The sequence below is a fragment of the Panthera onca genome, chromosome C1 (genome assembly GCF_046562875.1).
Source record: "Panthera onca isolate mPanOnc1 chromosome C1, mPanOnc1 haplotype 2, whole genome shotgun sequence".
In the NCBI taxonomy this organism is placed as follows: Eukaryota; Metazoa; Chordata; class Mammalia; order Carnivora; family Felidae; genus Panthera; species Panthera onca.
The window spans coordinates 54,996,506-55,020,124 of NC_138346.1; the positions used below are offsets into that span (position 1 = coordinate 54,996,506).

The 23,619-nt window shown below is 39.7% G+C and overlaps 1 protein-coding gene across 2 annotated transcripts in view; it reads left to right on the forward strand.

The window, feature by feature from the left end:
- Positions 1–23,619, forward strand: part of TTN (titin) — a 276,115-nt gene that overhangs the window by 4,562 nt on the left and 247,934 nt on the right. For both annotated transcript variants that reach the window (XM_078451133.2, XM_060621971.3), the window contains exons 3-22: positions 135–338; positions 1,786–2,073; positions 2,545–2,630; positions 2,726–2,970; positions 7,201–7,528; positions 7,883–8,035; positions 8,712–8,852; positions 9,887–10,018; positions 11,399–11,536; positions 12,155–12,292; positions 12,780–12,917; positions 16,242–16,535; positions 16,640–16,762; positions 18,213–18,494; positions 18,755–18,820; positions 19,523–19,781; positions 19,998–20,061; positions 20,158–20,373; positions 21,308–21,450; positions 22,707–22,912. In XM_078451133.2, coding sequence (XP_078307259.2) covers positions 135–338; positions 1,786–2,073; positions 2,545–2,630; positions 2,726–2,970; positions 7,201–7,528; positions 7,883–8,035; positions 8,712–8,852; positions 9,887–10,018; positions 11,399–11,536; positions 12,155–12,292; positions 12,780–12,917; positions 16,242–16,535; positions 16,640–16,762; positions 18,213–18,494; positions 18,755–18,820; positions 19,523–19,781; positions 19,998–20,061; positions 20,158–20,373; positions 21,308–21,450; positions 22,707–22,912 — 3,644 coding nt within the window. The remainder of the gene's footprint in view (positions 1–134; positions 339–1,785; positions 2,074–2,544; positions 2,631–2,725; positions 2,971–7,200; positions 7,529–7,882; positions 8,036–8,711; positions 8,853–9,886; positions 10,019–11,398; positions 11,537–12,154; positions 12,293–12,779; positions 12,918–16,241; positions 16,536–16,639; positions 16,763–18,212; positions 18,495–18,754; positions 18,821–19,522; positions 19,782–19,997; positions 20,062–20,157; positions 20,374–21,307; positions 21,451–22,706; positions 22,913–23,619) is intronic.

Below are 23,619 nucleotides of genomic sequence, written 5' to 3' on the forward strand. Positions count from 1 at the left end.
TTCCTCATCATTAAATGGCCTTACACTCTGGGGAGCTCATACCATTAGGACAAGATGGTGAACACAGCAGCACAGAGCAGAGGACATTGCAGAGCCCCATTCCAACATAAAGATGAATTGTATTTGTGCTCCAGGTTTCCCAGTTCCTGAGGTGAGCTGGTTTAGGGATGGCCAGGCAATTTCCACTTCCACTCTGCCCGGCGTGCAGATCTCCTTTAGCGATGGCCGCGCTAGACTGACGATCCCCGCCGTGACTAAAGCCAACAGTGGAAGATACTCCCTGAGAGCCACCAATGGATCTGGACAAGCGACTAGTACTGCTGAGCTTCTCGTGACAGGTAGGCTGGAGGGGACCCATCTGTCCTCTGCTCTGCCCCCAGGGCCTCTCCAGCACACGGGAAAGGAGGTCCAGGAAGAGCTACTGAGGGACAAGTAGATGTGGCTAAAATCTAGAGAGGGGCCCAGGAGGCTCAATTGATAGCAAAGTTGTTTGCCTCAATTTTCCTCTCAAAAGACAGCACAAAAGTGGCTGAGAACATTTCCTCTATACACATGTTAAACACTCAAGAATATATTAAGGAAATATTAAAAACCATGTTTCTGAGCAAGCGGAAAAGCTTAAAGCCTTGTTTATAAGCCTACTAAGGAAACAGGTACATCATCAAGAATTTACGCTTTAACAAGCTCCTAGATGATACTGAGGCAAGTCTTCACAGACCACCCATTTAAGAAAACTGCTCTCGACTATAAAGTTCAATAATGCTTCACTTACTTTCCATTTCTAATAATAGTACACGGTAGACATTACACAGAAAAAGGCAAATGCATGACGCAGTTACCTCGGAAAAGTTACTACTTATTCTTCATGGCCTCTGTCATTTTCCTTCATCCTTTACTTCCTGGTAAGACATTAATACATGAAACATCGCCTTACTTTACACGCTAGAAACAGTACCTGCATAACCAGCTATGGAACGTTATATATGATTATCCAATAAACTATGCTGCCAGCATGTTCAAGTATAGGACTGTTACTGATCTAAACACAAGGTGTATCAAGAACATCGCGTGTGAACTTTAACATTTATCCGGAAAATCCAGAAATGGAAAATTCACAGGGGTGACAGGTTGTTTATTACTCAAATACATGTCAAAGTTAATCCCATTCTCTCTTCACATTCCTAAAAATTTCTTTCAGTGTAATTAACCAAATAATCCCCTTTCTGTAGCCTAACTAACATTAAATCATGTCACTATTTAGATTAACATTTTAAATGCAAGTAAATATTTGGGTTATTTGAATACTAATCAATTTGGAGGTAATTTAGGATTTTTAACATTAAATTAAAATTTAATGATTCTATAAGTCACGGGTACACTTATCACAGCCATTGGGATTCATTTTAATGCAACTTACTGAAATATACAGAAATTATTTTAACATGTTAATATAGTGCTAGATGTGAGGTTGGGAAGATGTGTCCAAAATATTCTCTAAAAATGTTATAATGACATCTAGGCTTTTAAAAAAAAAAAAATTGTGGTGGCCTAGAACTGCCAAACTAAACAAAGCGAATATGATAAAATATGGTTGTGGGATTGCCTTCTGCCATCTTCTGGCTCCTTTTTCGCTGTCATATGCATGAGCTGGGCTCAAGGACAGTCAAGGTTGTTTGGTTCAGAGAGTCATCGCCTCATTTTGGAAACGGAGCTGTGATCGTTTAAAAATAACCTATTTGGAGCACCCTGGCTTGCAGTGCTGATTTTCCTCCCTTCCCCCTGCAGCAGAGACAGCACCACCCAACTTTGTTCAACGACTGCAGAGCATGACCGTGAGACAAGGAAGCCAAGTGCGACTCCAAGTGAGAGTGACCGGAATCCCTACACCTGTGGTGAAGTTCTACCGGGACGGAGCCGAAATCCAGAGCTCCCTTGATTTTCAAATTTCACAAGAAGGCGACCTCTACAGCTTACTGATTGCAGAAGCATACCCGGAAGACTCCGGGACCTATTCAGTAAATGCCACCAATAGCGTTGGAAGAGCTACTTCCACTGCCGAATTACTGGTTCAAGGTGCGTGCTGGAGACTGAGTAACAGAGAGGAGAGAGTGCTGATCTAGGAGGAAGTGGAGCCAGAGGCTGTCCTGGCTCCCCTCGAAGGCTTTGGGGAACCTGCGAGCAGAAAAGCAGGCTTTTCAGCATGGGTGAAAAGTCTCTGAGATTCCAAGCAGGAGCTCATAATCATTGAAGCAATCTGTGTTTACTAAGCCCATTAGAAGCTAGAAAGTCTCTCAGCTGAGTCATCTGTGTTTTCAAATTGTTGACCAATAATGGATGTGAAAAATACGGTTCTAAGTAAATTCTTACCCAATAATGAACATATTGTATTTTAAAACCTGATGTATATTAATGCAAAATCCAAAACCTTATGCATTTTTGTCCATCAAAATACCTAGAAAATGTTACTGACTTCATAGACAGAATTAACATAATCTCTTTAGAAATGGGTCGCCCTGCTAAACACCTGTCTTTCCCTTCTGACAGGTGAAGAAGTAGTACCCGCTAAAAAGACAAAGACAATTGTTTCGACTGCTCAGATTTCAGAAACAAGACAGACCCGAACTGAAAAGGTACTTTTCTATACTATCGGTTTTCAAACCGATTTCAGATTGTGGCTTCACCAACTATTCCTCCTCAACGTGGGCTTTGTTTTCTTCTTTTACAGAAGATTGAAGCCCACTTTGATGCCAGATCAATTGCAACAGTTGAGATGGTCATAGATGGTGCCGCTGGGCAACAGCTGCCACATAAAACACCTCCCAGGATCCCTCCTAAGCCAAAGTCAAGGTCTCCCACACCACCCTCCATTGCTGCCAAAGCACAGCTGGCTCGACAGCAGTCCCCATCGCCCATCAGACACTCTCCTTCCCCGGTCAGACATGTGCGGGCACCAACCCCATCTCCTGTCAGGTAAAGCCTTTCAAAGGAGAGCAAGTCACTATGCATTTTTCAATTAGGTTTCATCCAGCAAGAAGAGAAATAGAAGGAAGCAATAAAAAACGTAGCACGTGATAAAGGAGGTAAGCCGAAAGGTGCTGAATACGATTTTCACAAATCCTCACTGTCCACAGGTAAATTGGAAGACTTTATAAACCCCATTTCTGAATTCCTATTTGTATTCCATTTAACAAATATCTGCATTAGGGGCCAAGAGAAAGCAGCAAAATAAAAAGAGCACAGAATTTAGGGTTGGAAGCCCGATGTTCAATCAACCTGACATAGTCACTACTATATATTGACCGCTTTCTCTCAATCAGACATTTGGTTGGCATTCTATACATATTATCTCATTAAATAGTCGTAGCAACCTCTACGAATTATCATTCCTAATTTTATAGTTAGGCAAGTTGAGTGGAGCCAAAGAAATTAAATAATTTGCTTAAGGTCTTAGTCATACCATTTATAAATTAAAGAAAATCACGACAAGAAAGATCTCAAGGTGTGTTGTGAAGATCCAGTGAGATAATTAAAGGTTCCTTGTAAATAGAAAATAATTATACAAATGTTCTTATGCTCTGGTAATAAGTAAAGTCTTCTAAATATTGTGCATATGTTTATGTCATTTTATGTGGAAAATAAAATGGGTTTCTATGCTTAGTTAATATGGAAGTATTTTAGAAAGTGAGCATGTATCATCAGGGCTCAGAAATTATATAATCAAGTGTAAATTATCCATAACAAATTTGAAACTTTGGAACTTGGCTTAACCTGCTGAAGTTTTTAATATGATGATCAGAAAAATGTACACAGTTTGGAGTGAATTAGAAGAGTGTTCTTAGCCAATTTATATGATTAAAATTTTTTTTCATATTTATTTATTTATTTTGAGAGAGAGCATGAGCAGGGGAGGGGCAGAGAGAGAGAGAGAGAGAGAGAGAGAGAGAGAATCCCAAGCAGGCTCCATGCTGTCAGCACAGAGCTCGAATTCACCAACCGTGAGATCATGACCTGAGCCAAAACTGAGTCGGGCACTTAACCAACTGAGCCACCTAGACACCCCTATGACTTTTTTTAATGTAGAGAAAACTCCCCTGCCAAGAACAATTTTAAAAGGAAAATAGCCAGATAGCTGACCTAAAAATTTTCAAACTTATTTGAGTTACTGAAATCAAAACAGTATGGTATTGGTAGGTGAATAGAAAACATATTAGGGAAGCAAAACAAAACATCTAGAAATAGATTCAAGTATCTGGAAATTCCATTTTTAATCAAACTGACTTTTCAGGTCAGTGGGGGAAAGGGTATTTTACTTGATAAAGAGTGCTGGCCTGATTAGCCATCCATTTGGAAGAAAACAAATATTAATCTCTACCTCAAACCATGTACAAAATAAATCTCAGCCTGACTAAAAAGCTAAATTAAAAAATAAAAACTAAAAAAAAAATGAGAGTATTTGGGGAAACATTTGTAGGGGAGAGCTTTTAAAAATAGATTTAGAGATTCAATTATACAAAAATAAAAATGTATGTATGGCAAAAGTAAGGTCATTGCTAAGCCAAGCAGTGCATTTGCGAAAATATTTTAGAAGTGCCTCTTCCTCAAGATATTTCATTGCCTCTGCCATAAAAGTATTGTATCAAATATACCATAGCTACAATATGAATGGTACAAGCCAGAAACAGTGCATAACTTAAACAACTATATATGTTGATGCTCGATAAGACCCCGTATAGAAGCAAAATGCAAGCAGTAGATCTAGGGGGGGCATGTTTGCAATACTTACGACAAATGACTAAGTGCCAAATGCATTAAAAAGCTTCCACAAATTATTTTTTTAAGTTTATTTATTTTGAGAGAAAGTGTGAGTGGGGGAGGGGCAGAGAAAGAGGGAGAGAATCCCCAGCAGGCTCCACACTGACAGTGCAGACTCGACGCGGGTTGGAACCTATGAACCTCAGCCAAAGGTCATGACCTCAGCCAAAGTTGGATACTTAACTGACTGAGCCACCCAGGCACCCTCCCCACAAATTAATTTTTAAAGGAAATAAATAAGCAACACAAATGGGAAAAAATGAACAGAAGGCAAGCATTTCACACAGGAGACAATGTACATGTCCAACAAATATATGAAAAATGCTAGATATTTTCCAAATTTTATTATATTGTCCACTTTGAAAATTAATGGTTCTGACAAACACTAATATGAAGCCTTGAACAAAAAGCTGAGTTTTAAAAACATGTCTGACTATCAAATAAATAAAGTGTTCTGTCTCAGGCTAGCTCTGAGTTTGCACACCATGAAATCACAAGACAGGCCAAATGTGAATATCTGGGGGAGATAACAACCTCACTATATTTTTAATCCAAGCCTAAGGGTCATTGAAAATTACAGAGCTTTCCTGATTCCATGGAGCGTTTTGACTGTCTTAGCAGTTCTGGCAGTTCATTAATAACAATCCCCATTACTTGGTCCCTGAAATTTGCTTTCAAATAAGAAATAAAAATAGCAATTTGTGGAGCAAATAATGGTTATCCAAGATAGACTCCTTCCTAAAATGCCTAATGGTTTAATCTTGATTTTTGTCGTAGAGTAAGGCAAACATATTTTGTTGAATAAGGTACACGTATCTAGCTGTGACCAGGTGATGACTTTTTATTGTAAGAGCAAAAATAAGCACTTTCCTATAATGACACAAATTACATTGATTTTCCACAGTTATGGGCTTACCTGCAGCCTGCTGCTAATCACTCAAGTCTTGCTAATCATGTCTTTAACTCTTTTTGAAATAAGCCCACTTTATGGTGAACAGCAAGAGTAAGGCACAGGTTGAAACTTGGAAGTACATGTCACTTTGCTTTTCATCAGTTGGTGTAGACCCTCATTATTCTAAACTTGTCTTTGTTATATTTCTAATGCAGTCACTTTTAAAATAGGGACATGTCCCCCTGGGTTTCCCTTTAGTTGATTACAACTTCATTTATAAAATGTAAATTGATTTTCACCAAGAAAAACCCTTCTTCAGGAAAATGACTAAACATTTCCTCATGAAACTGTTTAATATTTTAGTGTACTATTAAGTTACTCTGTAATTTAGAGCAGATATCAGCTGTATCTTCAACCTTAATTAGAATAGTCATTTCATTTAATGCCAGAGAGCGTTTATAAACATTTTTCTATGGGTAGTAGTTATAATTCAATGATAAGGCAATACTGCCACCTAGAGGGAAAAATTAAGAATTGATCAAGAATTAAATTATGAAAACTGTCTTAAAATAATTGGTCAACCCCTCGAATTACTGCTGAAGACCAGGGACTGTCTTTTTTGGCCGTAAATGCCAGGATTTACACCTAGATTCTTCAAATGATGCTATTGCACTTTGGATATACACACAAAAAAAAACAATGAAAACTATTTTGGAAGAAGCACTTTATCAATTTAATAATAATAATAATAACGCTGTGGGATCCTTGGATTTCAAAATAGCCAGTTACCACAGTAGCTACATGGATGTTAAAAGAAGTCCAGAGTCCGACAAAATGAGCCTGAAGGTAAACACAGAGAAAATTAAGAAGAGCGGTTCACAACACGTTTTGACCAGAATGGCAGTTTTCACAGTGCATTGCACAGCCTACGCCCTAAAAAGCTCTGTAAAGCCAAGTACCAAGAATGCTTCCTCCTGGCCTGGAGCTTCACAGAGTCTGTGGGCATGTGAAAGCCATGAGGAAAGGTGTAACGTATTTAGCCTAGAATTAATTGCACAAGCATTTTGATTACAGACACCTTTCTTTGTTCAACACCTGTCTGACATGCCCTCACTCACCAGAATTCAGAGTGCAAAGAAATTGAGAGCTATGATTACCATATTCACCATGTCCTTTCTTTGGCTGTCTTTCAAGACCTCCTGCTGCCGTGACTTTTTTTAAATGGTGAGAAGGTGGGGCAGGGCACAGAATTCTTTAGCTTAGAATTCAGTCTGATTCTCTTACGGAATTACAGAAGATAAGATTAAGGCTTACTGAGATTTAAAACACATTACTTTCAATCAAGTACATTGTTAGCCTCTGAATCGGTTATTGCGGCACAGGTTTTTAAACTCTGCCTTAAACACTTCCAGATTTTCCTTCCATTATTCAAATCTGATGACCCGAGGAGGAGTTCTCCGTCTTGGCATTCTTGACCTCTGCCCTTGGGTTTTCAGGTCCGTGTCTCCGGCCGGGAGGATCTCCACGTCTCCCATCCGATCTGTTAGGTCTCCATTACTCATGCGGAAGACTCCAACACCCAGCACGGCCACAGGCCCCGAAGTGCCTCCCCCTTGGAAGCAAGAGGGCTATGTGGCTTCGTCCGAGGCTGAGATGAGAGAAACCACGGTGACAAGTGCCACCCAGATCAGAACAGAAGAGAGATGGGAAGGGAGATACGGGATCCAGGAGCAAGTGACCATCAGCGGAGGAGCGGGAGCTGCTGCCGGCGTGTCGGCCAGTGCTGCGTTCGCGGCCGGGGCTGTGGCTACTGGTGCTGCAGAGGTACTGTCAGAGCTGTCCTGTTTCCTTTCATGGCTGCTTTCTCCAGCCAGAACCCTGCCACGAAGCCCCGTCTCTGGAGGTTGGAGGGGAAATGCATATGCACGTGGGAACATAACAGAAACTAAAGACCAAATCTGGCTCGTGCTTTGTGAAATCATTTTTAATGGGGATGAAGGCTCTAATCTGTCAGGTTTTTATAAAATACGGGGTTTAACGGTACACGCCCTATATCTCTTGGCAATGACAAATGCTTGTCCCGTGAATGCTTTACTAGAGCTGCTCATTTCCATTGCACTCTTGTATTTGCTGCTGGGCATGTCATTTTAAAAAGGGACTTGGTCATTTCCAATCCAGGTGAAACAAGAAACTGACAAAAGTGCAGCTGTTGCGACCGTCGTTGCTGCTGTTGATATGGCCAGAGTGAGAGAACCAGTCATCAGCGCTGTAGAGCAGACTGCTCAGAGGACAACCACGACTGCCACGCACATCCAACCTGCTCAAGAACAGGTATGCATGTGGCCAGCCAGAACGAGCTTTGCATGCAGCGATCCCATGGCAAACCAGTGCTCCAGTCATTTTGAGGACAGCCCTGAGCCCAATGTGGCCCGGGTTTCTAGGACACTCTGAGCAACGGATGGCCTGAGATACCCAGGGTGTTCGAGAGAGAAGTTACCTGACTACCTCGTCCGTGTCTGGCAGGAAAACACACAGGAGTTAGCCATCAGAGAGTTAGTACAGGAGGCCAGAGAAGGAATTCAAAGTATCAAAGTGGTCCTGGGTCAAGACAGGCAAAGAGTGGCCCAAAAAGTCAGCCAAACAAAGAGGAGTGTATGCGCATTCATTTCTCTAGTTCTGGACCGGTCAATCCAGAGTTCAGTTGCAGAGCCAGGCACAGAAACCACTATTGCAGGGCAAACATTACCTTTCTCTAAGCCTTCCCAAGAGACCTTTGCTTTTACTTACCTCAAATGTGACATGTGATTCATGGCTGAAAAGTGTTATAAATCGAGGATAATTTCCCACCTCCTATTTGAATAGATTTTTTTTATGTAGTTTAAAATCACTCTAGCTTTCCTCCTTATCCTCTCTTGTGTGACGTTTATGTCTTTATCCTGATTTATTATTGTAAGTTTTTATATAAGGTGCATGAAACTATTTCCTTCCTTTCTCTTCTGAAAATCAGATTAAAAAGGAGGCAGAGAAGAAGACTGCTGTAACTAAGGTAGTAGTGGCTGCCGATAAAGCCAAGGAGCAAGAATTAAAATCAAGAACCAGAGAAGTAATTACGACAAAACAAGAGCAGGTGCACGTAACTCACGAACAGGTGAAAATACATTTTTTTTAAAAAAACAATTGGTGAGGCTTTCAGCCAGCGGAGCCAGCTGGGTGGTTTGAGAAGATGACTTTCTTTTTTTTTTTTTTTTCCTTTAAAGCTTATTTATTCATTTATTTTGAGAAAGAGAGAGACAGCATGAGTAGGGAGGGGCAGAGAGAGAGAGAGAGAGAGAGAGAGAAAGAACCCCAAGCAGGTTCCACATTGTCAGCACAGAGCCCTATGCAGGGCTGGAACTCACAAACCGTGAGCTCATGACCCAAGCTGAAATCAAGAGTCAGACACTTAATCAGCTGAGCCACCTGGGCATCTTGTGAAGATGAACTTTCACGTCTCCTTTAAACCCTGAGATCCTGAACGCCAGGGATAATGTCTGAGAACGGCAAAGAGGCAAAAGGGGAAAACTGCTTCCCCGCTCCCACACACACACCTTAGGCATCCGGATCCAAACAGCCTCCTTTGGAAGGTTAAGGATTTGGAAAACATCTTGCCCAAGATATGTGTAAAACTTTCTCCCTGTAATGTCTCAGTTTTAGAAAAGTAAGTCTTGATATATTCCAAACCATCATAATTAAGAAAGTTTTCAAAGCAAAAATAACATATGAATGCAGATTGTAAATTGTCCATACTTGATTTCTCATATATAAAATAAAAGGGTCGGACAAATTCTAAGGCCTTTCATTCTAATATCCTATTCTTTAAGATCAACCTTTAGATGACAGAAGTGGCATAGAATAGTATTGCCATATATCCATTAGTAAAAATTGAAAGTCTTTTCAAAGAAGACAACTCTCCAATTCAGATAATGGTGTTGAAATCAACCTTTTTTCCCCTGAGCAGCATAAATTATGGTTGAGGCAGAGAAGGAGTGTGGTCCTATTGAGGCAAATGAGATAATTTATTTAGTGATCTGTCCAGAAAAAGAAGATTTTACTCCTTTCTTCAAATTTCTATTTTATAAACATTATGTCACTTCCATTCGAGATCAGGAGACAATAAGTGTTTGTTCTGATCATTGATTTCAGATAAGAAAAGAAACTGAAAAAGCGTTTGTACCAAAAGTAGTAATTTCTACAACCAAAGCCAAAGAACAAGAAACTAGAGTAACTGGACAAATTACTACAAAGCAAGAACAAAAACAAGTAACTCAAGAAACAGTAAGTCCAGTTTTGTCATTACATTGTAATTCATGGACAAATAATGCATTCTAGCCAGCTGCCTGTGCCCTATGACCAGAAACTCTAAATGGAGGAGTCCTGTGTGTGTATTTCTTTTTGTTGTTTCTCTGTCTAGTACGGAAACTCTTTCATGATGGAAATTCTGTTTTCATTGCAGTTTTTCACTCAATTGATCCATTTTGGGGAGATTGTCTATTAGAACAGTTTGGGGGCACATCTATGACATTTCTAGGGCATAACTTTTTACTTATTTGAAATGTTTATTTTTTGAGAGAGAGAGAGAGAGAGTTCAAATGGGGAGGGACAGAGAGAAAAGGGGACAGAGGATCTAAAGCAGGCTCCGTGCTGACAGCAGCAAACCTGATGCGGATGTGGGGCTCAAATTCACAAACCATGAGATCATGACTTGAGCCAAAGTCTGATGCTTAACTAACCAAGTCACCCAGGCATCCCTCTGGCACATATTTAAGTGTAAGATAGATATCACCCCAATCAAGTTACCCCCAGTACAGTTTTTTAATGGATAGCCTGAGCCCTCAGTCGCTTAGGTTGTAAGACATGTTGTGTACACACACACACCAGCCATGAACACTCCCATGTAAATATCAAGGGAGAGTGAGGAAATGTTGGACATCAGGGTTGACTGGTACTTCTTCAAGAAAATGCTTTAAAGCTTTTGCTGCTTTGGTGCCATACAGCCACGTGAGAACAGCCTGTGTCACTAAAGTCCACTTCTCTTCCACATGTGACATCAAACCTTAACGTGTCAGGAAAGAAGCATCTATTTTTAATACTTTCATGTTCAGGAGGGTGCCTGCACTCACCTGTCTTGATCTCAAGTTCTTTGCTGATCCCAGAGCTACTTTTTACAAAGGTCTAGCTGAGAACATTATACACTTTGGAGGCTGGCCAGAGGCTATTGAATGAATTTCCATCCCCTTATAGTGAGTGAGAGACTTTGAATGCCCAAGAACTCTACTTGGCATAATCAAGAGCATAGAAATGCCTGTTGCCATTGCGATGCCACTTACTGGCAAGTTCAGCCTGACCATAGTTTTCCAGCCATTTGCCCGTGGCCACTCATTGGGTGTCCTAGAGTGTCAACATGTCCCAGAGATGAGAACTTTTCAGTTTCTAGGACAATCTGCTAAGGAGCAGGTGGGCAGAAAAGAAGCCTATAGACTATTTTTCAGGAAAACAAAAGTCTGTGTTTTAAACCATTAAGTGTTGGCCCTTAAAATGGAAATGTGATTCTTTCTCAGAGCTAATCATTTTGTATTCTTCTGATGTTGCAAGGGTATCTTGCCATTTCTTTTGTGCCTGTTGAAACTGAAACCCTTATTTTACTCTGAAAATCAGATAAAACAGAAAGCCGTGACAGCTGCCGCATCCATGGTGGTAGTTGCCACTGCAGAGTCCACAAAACTAGAAACAATCCTGGGAGCTCAAGAAGAAGTTGCCACACAACATGATCAAATGCACATGACTCATGAAAAGGTGATGACTTCCTGCTGGTGTGAAATTCACTCTTCATCACTTCATGTGCAGGCTGCCTCCATTGTCATCATGGGTCTTAATCATCACTTTTTCACCCCCTCTGTTTATAGCTCAAATAGAAAACTCCCTCAGAATCTGTCACGAACCCTTTGCCACCTCTCCAGCTTTCACTGCCACTTTTCATTCCTAACTTTCAAACTTTCTTGGGGTTGTTACTAACATGATATGATATGATAGTTCACTTTAATATCTTCCTATTGCCGTAGATTCCAGTTTTCAAGTCAATTGATAAAATGTAAAAGTATGTGTTGCTTTTGACTCTAATGGAATTTCTCGTGGATTATAGTAAGACAAATGTGGGAAAGAGAAGTGCATCCTTTATTCTTTTGTTGCTGATCACAAGTTTTTCTTTTAGACTGCACTCATTTTGATATTGTTATGTAATAAAACAGTAAGGAAGATCAAAGTAACTCACATTATGTGTTTAAGCATGATGAAAATGTCCGGGAACAGGAAGACATTTGCTTCCTTTCTCAGTTTTGACTTCAGGTTCTTTTATTAGAGGCTGTATGAAATTTAATGACCATTTTCTCACCTTTCTTTTTATCATATGACCAGATAATGAAAGAAACTAGGAAAACAGTGGTGCCTAAAGTCATAGTTGCCACACCCAAAATCAAAGAACAAGATGTAGTTTCAAGAACTAGAGAAGGCATCACTACCAAAAGAGAGCAAGTTCAAATAACTCAGGAAAAGGTGAATACAGATATTTGAGATGGGAAAAATTTATCTTTAAACTAATTTCTAGTAAACCGTTAACTATGATGTTCTATGAATTGGTAGTCTGTATTTTCCTTTCTGAATCCCAGACTAAAAGCACAATGGTAAATGTGTGACTGCTTACCATTAATTTTATCTGTACATTTGATTTTCATCCATCTGTAACATTGATAACTCATTTTATTCAACCATTATTCTTTGCATGAAAGTTAGCATTTTTAGCCTGATTCTTAAAAAGCAATATATAGAATCAAATGGAGAGATTTTTGTGGGTTTTTTTATTTAACATTTCTAAATTTTGTGACTCCCAGTCCATATATGCAAACATTGTCAAGTAACTTCTTTTGTGTAGTTAACCCCGAATAACTTCATCTTGCATCCCCACTAGGAGGGGGGGAAGGGTCATACCATGTGTGTCTAAAGCCCTGTGCAATTGACACTTTGATTTTACTGTAATAATCAGATGAGAAAGGAAGCTGAGAAAACTGCCTTATCTACAATAGCAGTTGCTACTGGTAAAGCCCAAGAACAAGAAACAATACTGAGAACTAGAGAAGGAGTGGCCAGTAGACAAGAACAAATCCAAGTTACTCATGGAAAGGTGACGCTTGCTATTCCAAGTGTGAAGTCCCCTCTTTGATAATACATTAATACCCAATCTCAAGAGTTTCTTCTGTATGAGACACTATTAACCGAATTCATTGTTTAGATGATTAAACAATTGGAAACTAAAAAACCAAATTATTATGTTAATATTACTACATATTCCTCTCCCACTGATCTCCTCACTATTATTTTCCATGTTTTTTATTATTAACATCTATAAGTTCTCTGGAAGTTGATTAAAATTGCATGCAGGCTGATTTTAAGATATCCTGTGAATATTAAAGAAAAAAGTATGAGTAAGTGATGAATCTTACTTACTGTCATGAATATGTGTGGTTTGAGGGGTCGTGAATTCAATATATTACTTCGTAAAGTATGGACTTATTTCAGGAAATCACCCATCAGTTTTTTTCAGGTGAAAGGTTATCTTTTTTCTTTCTGTAAATACCAGATGAGAAAATTATAAAGCCCGCCATACTACTGCTAATTCTAACAAGATGCAGTATCAAGTCTAGCGAAGGAATCCTCCAACTAGAATGCACATTAGCCATGAAAAACTTTATTTGTAGCATTTATTTGTAGTTATGAATCTCCATGAATTAACCAACTTCCTATGATTCTGTCATTTACCCCAAATAAGCTATTTACCTAATTTTATTCCTTGTTGTCAATATAGTATTTGGAAATGAGCAACTCAATTTCTTTAGTGTCATGGCTGAGTCCTGTCTATATTTCTCTCAGTGTTGTTTTCTGTCTCTACATTTTTGGGTTTTCTCCTAAGGCATGATTGAAGGTCAACTTTCCGAACACTTAACCAAGTAGGATATTGACTGGTATATCAGCCTTTCAGAAATCTCATTGGTAAAGGAGATTCTAATACGTAACATACTTCATGAGAGATTGTATTTAAATTTTTGTTTGTTCTGAATCACATAAATTTGACTGTCTTATTTTTGTTGTTAAAAATTAGCTAAGAATGGAAGCTGAGAAAATATCTGTACCCAAAGTAGTAGTTACCACTGCAAAATCTACTGAACCAGCCACACTGCCAAGGACTAGAGAAGGATTTGCTATTAAGCAAGAACAAATCCATCTTTTTCATGAGGAGATGAAAACTGATGCTGTGGAGGTGAAAAGCATTGCTTCATCCCATTTTATCACCAGCACCCATAACTTTTCATCCAGCATGAGTCGTTGTGTTCCTAGTGTTTCATTTAATCGCTGAAGTGGTCAATAAACATTAGAGCTGATTAGACCCTGTCCAGTTCCTCCAGTGCAACAGTTAGCATTTCTAGATGTGAAGAGCCAGATTAGGTAACACTCTTCTTTGCTTTGCCTAAATTAGTTCTCAGTGTTTAACTGCTCTGAATTGGGGTCTCCTACTCCAATTCTTCTTCCTGCTGATCTAGGTTCCAAAAATATGAGAGAGCTTAGAGTCCACTAAGAAGTAAAAGTGGTACCAGCGTAGAGGACAAGTAAATTGAACCAAAGTAAACACGCCTGTGGTTGTCTATGAAACAATAGCTGTACGTGGACTTGATATGCATTAACTCAGGGAAAAATACATAGATGCTCCCCCAATTTGAAATATCCTACCCATAATCAAGATTCTTTTTTTTTTTGCATAAGTTTTAAATTCAGAACAAGATTTGCATATTTGTACATTTTGGTCGGCAAATGATCATTTCTTTGAGCCTGAGTTTTCTCATTGTTAAAATAAAACTCAACCTGGTTACCTCATAGACTGGTTGAAAGATTCAAATGAGATATAATATAAACGTCACTTTACAAACAAAGTGATCTATCTTAAATGTGTGTACACATATGTAGAATGGCATATCAGACGTCATATACATTGAAAGTGTATATATACTTAAGATACCACTTATAGAATTATTACATTTACATTATATCTCATTTGAATCTTTAGTCTACATTAAATATACATGATAGATGTTAAATATATTTCTGTTATCTGTCAGAGACAGATAACATTTTGAAGCATCTATAAAATTAAAATCAACTAATGGCCTATATGTTTTAAAAAAGAAGGCCAGATGAAAACACACCTAAGCCTCACGTATATTTTACAGCTTCTTCTAAGATGCAATGGTAAAGTGAAAATGGCGTTTGCAATCCTTCAAGGCAGATTAGGGTGTTTGTGGCTTACTGGAAGGAGGCACTGAATGAAGCCCTTGATCGCTAAAGGCCCAATTTCATCTCAGAAAAAAAAAACCCTCATTTCTATCTTAAATGATTGAGAGAACAATTTTAACAGATACACAGGTAGCATCCTTGAAGAACATTTCAGCTGTGATCTAGATTCTTTTCACGGCAGCAGAAAAGAAAAATGGACATTAATAAACTATTCCAGCATTACTTTTAAAGAGCAGTGATGGACACAGCGATGTGATTTTTAGGATTTGCTATTTCCAAGCATTGCATAGACTCCTAATTTGTAAGGCATATCAGCTAGTTTTCTTTCTTTAAAAGAGAAACACTTCTGCAGACTGTTTTCATTTATGTTAATCAGATTCATGGAAATGAGAAAACAACATTTCTGGTTTTTTCTGCACTTATCTCCCAGTCATAACCAAAGCAAATTGAACTTTACTGCAAAAGGTGGTTCTCTTGAATCCAAATATTATTAACACTTTCATTTTAATCACAGTCTCTTCACTTGTGTTTTTTAAGAAAGATATTTCCTAATAGATTAAAAATTCTTATCCCTAGGGAATCATAAGAAAATTAATATGCTCCCTATGTTCCATGAGCTTTCATATTATCTCAGATTTGCACGCAATCGTACAACTCTGTAGCAACTGATTTTTCTGGATGGGTCTATGATGGTTTTGAGTGTATTTTTATCATTACTGTCTTTGCAACAACACTAGACTAAATGATTGACAGGCTAATAAAAATAATCAATGAAGATAACCATCCCCCAAATTCTGATTTCCCAAGTGCTAATTAACTGCCTCAGACAAAATCCTAGAAAAACTCAAAATCTCCTTACTATTTTGTATCCATACTGTGTTGTCCCATGTGGTGTCTGTGTGATTTAATGTCTTGTCTAATTAAACAGGTGTATATAGAGTGTATCTAACTAGATGTCCATTACATTATAATAATCAATGAAATAAGTTCCTAAATGTATCTGCGAGTTACATTTCTGGAGACATTAACAGCCATATAACACAGGTGCCATCGGCCTACCACACCTTTAGGCATTTGTCTGTTCCTAATGACTATCCTTGGAGAACATGTCCCAGCTTGACTTGGTGTTACTGTGTATTAATTCCGGAAACCTTGTCTCCAGGTGGACGTTGGGAAAAAGGCGGAAGCTGTAGCAACGGTTGTTGCTGCAGTGGACCAGGCCCGTGTCAGAGAGCCCAGGGAGCCTGAGCGTCCTAAAGAATCGTACGCTCAGCAGACCACTTTGGAGTATGGCTATAAGGAGCACATTTCTGCCACAAAGGTTGTTGAGCGTCCCCAGCGTCCAGCCTCGGAACCCCACGTTGTCCCTAAAGCAGTCAAGCCTAGAGTGATCCAAGCTCCTTCTGAGACTCATATCACAACTACTGATCAAATGGGAATGCACATTTCATCACAGGTGAGTCTGTACCCCTAGATTTTTACCCTATTTATGGGAAAGCAATTTTAACTGCTGTGGTCGTCTGGTGGACAGTGGTGTCATTGAGTCTCATTTCAATGCAGATCAAGAAAACTACAGATCTAACAACTGAAAGATTAGTCCATGTGGATAAACGCCCCCGCACAGCAAGCCCTCACTTTACTGTTTCAAAAATTTCTGTTCCTAAGACGGAACACGGATATGAGGTAAGAAGTTAAAGAGCATGCCAAAGAAATGTCTGGCTCAGAGGTGCCATACATACCTAATGTGCGATGTACTGTATCTTTGGTGGAGGCCAATGTGGGCCTCTTGCTGGTGATGTCTGTTTGCGTTCATAAGAGACTCTCAAGCCCCTGGAGTTTGGCTTCTGAAACTTGCCGAGCAGGGTGAGCACACAGTAGCCAAGGTGGTTATCCCATACCTCTGAGAAGACACAAATCTGTACAGGCTTCTCTCAGTTTCACATTTTGTAAAAGATGGCGCATTGTACAGTTTCATTTTCCTTATGCTGTGAAACATTTCACAGTAACTTAGCTGTGAATGTGTATCAATATAAAAATCAGACATTGAGAAATCCTATATTCAATATAACAGTCACTGAGAAATCATATGTCCACATACGCAACATAACAAGATGGAGAGAGGTAGGATTGTGTGGTAGTGGGGGTGGATTGTGGAATCAATCACACAGCCTTGGATTCGTGTCCTAGCTCTTCTCCTATTAGCTCTGTCATCGGGGGCAAGTTAATGCATGCAAAAATGGTAGCAAGTTGACAGCACATAATAACCCTTAATATTAGTCTCTGTTCCTCTTATGCACATCTAAGACGTAGAATGCAAATCTTATGTGCCTTCACAGCATTTTAAAGTCCGTTTAATACCTATATTTGGAATAGCCCCAAATCAGTATTGAAATCAGATGACCATAGACAGTGACAGAATAAAAAGAGTGAGATAGCCTTTCAAATATTTTTGTAATGTCTCTGTTTTTACCTTCCACACAGACCTGAAGCTGAAACTTTACAATTTTAAACTATTGTCAAGTAGTTCTTAGGAATTTACCAAATATTTTAATAATTTCCTGATTCTGAATTTCCCACTGTAGTATTTTCAGGATGGTTAAGTGAAAATTGGTCACTGAACTTTAGAAGCTCCATTGTCCCTTTATGATGAGAGAATAAAATAAGGAGCTCTAAATACAACTCTCTAAGAAAAATATTTTCCATTTTTTTACTGTTTATTTTATTTTTGAGAGAGAGACAGAGTATGAGGGGGGTGGGGGAGGGGCAGAGAGAGAGAGGGAGACCCAGAATCTGAAGCAGGATCCAAGCTCTGAGCTGTCAGCACAGAGCCCAAAACGGGGCTCGAACTCACTAACCGCGAGATCATGACCTGAGCCGAAGTCGGATGCTTAACCAACTGAGCCACCCAGGCGCCCCAAGAAAAATAGTTTCAAACGTATTTTATAAACTGGCAGGAATGACAATGAGCTTTATAACCAGCTCATCCCTAACTGACTTTCCATTAACCGTAAAAGTGAGAATGAGAGCATTGAAAGACAGACCATATAGAACATAGACTCCTACCCACCACAGGATGAGTGATAGTAGCCACGTACTTCTGAACCATGACGCAGATTGTTCCCTTTCCATTTAGGCATCGATAGCCGGTAGCGCTATCGCCACATTACAGAAAGAGTTGTCAGCCACGTCTTCTGCTCAGAAGATCACCAAGTCGGTGAAGGCACCCACTGTGAAGCCTGCCGAGGCGAGAGTGAGAGCAGAACCCACCCCCTCTCCGCAGTTCCCTTTCGCCGACACGCCAGACACTTACAAGAGTCAAGCTGGCGTTGAAGTGAAAAAGGAGGTAGGGGTGAGCATCACTGGTGGCGCAGTCCATGAAGAGCGCTTCAAAGTACTGCATGAGCGTGAAGCCAAGGTCAGTCACTGGATCGCACACTATCTCTTGACCCATTCCTCTTGAGCAGGGTCGGACGCACGGCCAGTTTGTGCTACAGTAGTACTCAGCCAGGCATCCTACCTGTCCTTTACTGTGCTCCAACGTAATTTTATTGAGTCTGGTGTGGGTCAGAGTTCTTTTTCCTCAAATTATTTTTATAATTTTGCATGGGTTAAGAGTTGATGAGATTGCCCCTTATGCCACGGGCATTTTTGTAACGTCCTTTGTAATATTTGTAGGTAACAGAAACAGCAAGAGTACCTGCACCTGTTGAAATCCCTGTTACTCCACCAACTTTGGTCTCGGTGAGTGATGAAATTGATTGTGTTGGACCATACACATATCTGGTCAGATATTTTCATGTATGCAAAGATCAGTTTCTTCAACTGGAAAACGGCATTAGTGAGTTCACAAATGCTAATTTTAAGATGGCACACTATTTGGCAAGAAAAGGGGGAATTCTGTGAGACAACGATCGGTCACATAGTCTGTAGGCTTATTGAGCTTCTATTAGGTCTAAGGGATTACTGGGAGCGTTATGGAGATGTGAAGACTAACCCAGCCCTCTTTGAATTTTTAGCCTTACTATTAAGGAAAATGTACATAAATAGGCAAAATCTAGACGGTGATAAGCACCCCGACAGAGGAAGAATAGAGTACTTCCAGTTGGAGATAGCATGGAAAGCTTGGTGAAGGGGCAGCATTTGCCACTGAGCCTTTAGGTCCCGTTGGGATTTAAATATGTGAGAATGACAGAGGGTACGGAGTTGTCCCATTAAATGGTGTTAATATAGTTCTGCCTTATGAACTTGGAAACACCTTACATGTATTTCAAGTTAGGAAATAACTTTTCAGGGGAGTCTCTTTACTAATATTTCTACAGTCTTGACCTTTGAAAACATTTTAGGGCCATTAGAATGTGCAAACCCTGACACTTGTTATAACTTATAGAGATGATTAATGAATATGTACATGTTATCAGTATTTCCTTTTTCTTCTCTCCTCAGGGCTTAAAAAATGTGACTGTTATAGAAGGTGAATCCGTGACCTTGGAGTGCCACATCTCTGGATACCCATCCCCAAAAGTGACATGGTACAGGGAAGACTACCAAATAGAAAGTTCCATTGATTTCCAGATAACCTTCCAGAGTGGAATCGCTTGTCTTATGATCCGAGAAGCCTTTGCGGAAGACAGCGGTCGATTTACTTGCAGTGCTGTGAATGAGGCTGGGACCGTCAGCACATCCTGCTATCTAGCTGTGCAAGGTTTGTGGCCACACTCCCACCACCCGTCTGTACCTGCCATTTTACTCTCAGCCGACATTTCTTTCCACAATACGGTTTCTGCACATCCTATAATGGTGTCCTCTGTGGGATCTGGGGCTAGATTAAGGGGTCAACTTAACTGTCATGCTAACCAGAGGTCACTAACAAAACAGACTAAATGCCCGACTTAAATTAGAGACTTCTGTCTTCTTCCAGCATCAGAAGAGTTTGAAAAGGAAACAACCACCGTGGCTGAGAAATTTACCACGGAAGAGAAACGGTAAAACCATTCTTCTGCTTTTGTTCTAGGATGGTTTTGATTTGGTATTGGCAAATTACAGCCCAGACGCTAATTTTAAGGGAATTCTCTTTCCAGCTTGGTAGAGTCAAGAGATGTGGTAATGACTGATACCAGCATCACAGAGGAACAAGCAGCCCCCGGAGAACCCGCCGCTCCTTTCTTTATTACAAAACCAGTGGTCCAGAAACTGGTGGAAGGTGGGAGTGTTGTGTTTGAATGTCAGGTTGGTGGCAATCCAAAGCCCCATGTCTACTGGAAAAAATCTGGTGTCCCTCTCACCACGGGATACAGGTATGTTGATGGCTGACTGATAGAGTTCTCTGTGATTTGTATGATATGTATAAGGAAGCCTAGAGAGAGGTGGGATATACCTACCCTACCATCCCCCAAATGTAGGCTCTTTTATTATGGAAACTTTAGGGTATGTTTTCAGCTATTTTGAAATTTTTGCACAGTCTCACCGAGGAACAAAGCTGTGTGACCAAAGTGGATAGAATATAAATTTCTTTATACTCTAGTTTGATTCATGTATAGCGCCAGTGAAATAGAGAAAATGTGGATTTTTACACACATACACGTGTTCTTCTAGAAAGCGTCTAAGACAGCATTCAGCAGAAATGCATAATAATTAAGTCACTAAAAGAGAAAAGAACAAGGGTCATGTAATGAAGAAGAAAGTTATACATGAAAATCTGTGCTAATAAATTTGTTATAATTGAATGTAAAATTTAGCTTTGAATTTTCTGCAGCTTGAGACAAATCATCTAAAAATGTACCTCTTATGTCTTAATAAGAAGAAATATAGTATACCAGAGGCTTAAAATTGAAATATTTAAAGGAATGTATTGTTTTGATCATTCATTTGATCTTCACATGAAACAAGGAGCAAAATACTGAACAAAGAGAAATACCCAAGTGTTTAAATGACCTCATCATTTGCATAAGCACCGAAGCCCTTTCCATGTGGTTGATTCTAGTGGTATTATATTCTATCGTTTATTTCAAAGAATATATGAGCCTTATTCAAAATGAAAAGTTTAAGTTGTTTGTCCCTCATTACTCATGTCCGTGCACTTTCCTCCATTTTCAGCAATCTTATATTCTATATGGAGCTTGGTCTCATGTTTAAGATCATTGAATTTTATACCATAGATCCACATGAGGGTTTGTTTATTCACATAGGGTTATTTGTGAGTGAATTTTATGTATGTTCATTTCCATAAAGATACAAAGTGAGTTACAACAAACAAACTGGAGAGTGCAGACTGGTGATTTCAATGACTTTTGCCGATGATGCTGGAGAATACACTATTGTTATTCGTAATAAGCATGGTGAGACTTCTGCCTCTGCCTCCCTGCTGGAAGAAGGTAAATGCAGCCCTTAGTACTTCCTATGTGCCTGATAGGAATGGAAATGCAGGGAAGTAGCACTGTTGTGTGTTTATCAAAGACCTATTAAAATATCCCAGTTCTGATTCTGGCTCTGTCCCCATCGCTACCCTCTCTTGGCCTCAGCTATACAGAAAATGTTTTAGACCACGTGGCCTCAAAAGCCATGCTGGTGCTAAACATCATGGTTCTGGCACGAAGTTTCTGGTGCCTTCATTTCTAGGCATATCGTGCCTTCAAAGATGCAAAGACTCCACACCTCGCTGCCTTCTAGATCCAGACAGATAATATCAGTGAGTGGTAGGAAGATAGTGGCAAACTGGAGAGCATATGCCCCGCCTCAAGGGGGCAGTCGTTCCCTGCCTCCACTGTGTTGTGACCAGGCACATACCTGCCAGGCTCAATGTTCCTAGAGTTTCTGGTATTTTAAAGAAAACTTGGAAATCAAGATTTTTCAGGATTCATAAGTAATTGGACAAAAAGCATAATGGCATTCAGGCCAAACTGAATGTATCTGTGGGTCACATTTACTTTCCCTTAATTGTTCACATTTACAGCCGACCATCCCATGTTTTGTCTCATTTGACCTGCCCAATACCCCTTAGAGAAAGTTAGGATATTATCCTAATTTAGCAGATAGAGCACTCAAGACCCAGGAAGATAGATGAATTGCCAAAAGCCACATGGCAAATTAGGAAGACCCCCAGGATAGTTCCTAAAGAACTGACTGCTAACATAAAATTCTTTCTACAACAGTACCGGCTGCTTTGACTTGTCAAGGCAAGTTTGTTTTTGAATTTCAATCTCACAGATATTGAGCACCTTGAGAGTAAAATTTAGAAAATCTGGCTTTTGATTATCAACTTTCTCTAGTGTAGGGCTTGCCTGAATGAAGTGGCATGAAGGCTTTTTCATGAGAACATTAAAAATTAACTTATGTTCTTAAAACAAATGAGCAAAGGGGAGAAAGAGAAAGAGAGGGAGAGAGAGACAAACCAAGAAACAGACTCTTAACTGTGTGGAACACACTGCTGGTTACTGAAGGGGAGGTGGCTGGGGGGATGGGTGGAATAGGTGATGGGGATAAAGGAGGGCACTTGTCTTGACCATCACTGGCTGTCAGATGGAATTGTTGAATCACCTTAGTATACACCTGAAAGTAATATCACACTGTATGTTAACTATACTGGAATTTCAGTCAAAACTTTAAAACAACTTCTGTTTTTAACTCCTAGCTGATTATGAGTCACTGATGAAGTCCCAGCAAGAAATGCTTTACCAAACACAAATGACTGCATTTGTGCAAGAACCTAAAGTTGGAGAAATAGCACCTGGATTTTTCTACTCTGATTATGAAAAAGAGTATGAAAAAGAACAGGCCTTAATTAGGAAAAAAATGGCCAAAGATACTGTAATGGTCAGAACTTTCGTAGAAGAACAGGTGAGTATAAGAATAATGACCAAGCAAATCATCTCATAAATTACACTTTCCTTCCAAGGTGCCCCTCTTTTTGTTTGATATTTTCATTGTCAGGTGATGGGGTAAGGATTGGGCTATAGTTATTAGCTCCAAGTTCACTGCCGATGAGTTTCCTTAACCTTCATGACCTGCTGCATAATGTGGTTTTAGAAATAAGGATTCTATATATGCAGGAAAAGATAAATATTAGAATGACCAGGTCCACTGCTGCCCAAATCCCTTCATCTGTAGAATGAGCATCCCAAAGTAACCTGTGCCTTTAGAATGTCATTGACCCAAGATGCCACAGCATGAACTGACAGAGATGATGGTAATGCAGATTAGAAAACAAAACAGGGACTCCTATAATTCTCACTGAAAAACAAAAACAAACAAAAATCTTCCTAGATTTTCCCCCCAAAACTTGGATCCTTATCTCTGAAACTAATACTCTTTTTTAAAAAGTTAATTTACTTATTTTAAAAGACAGCATGTGCATGAGCAGGGAAGGGGCACAGAGAGAGGGAGAGAGAGAGAATACCAAGCAGGCTCCGCACTGTCAGCGCAGAGTCCCACATGGGGCTCAATCTCATGAACCGCGAGATCATGACCTGAGCCAAAATTAAGAGTTGGATGATTAACCAACTAAGCGACCAAGGTGCCCCTGAAACTAATAGTCTTAAAGCATT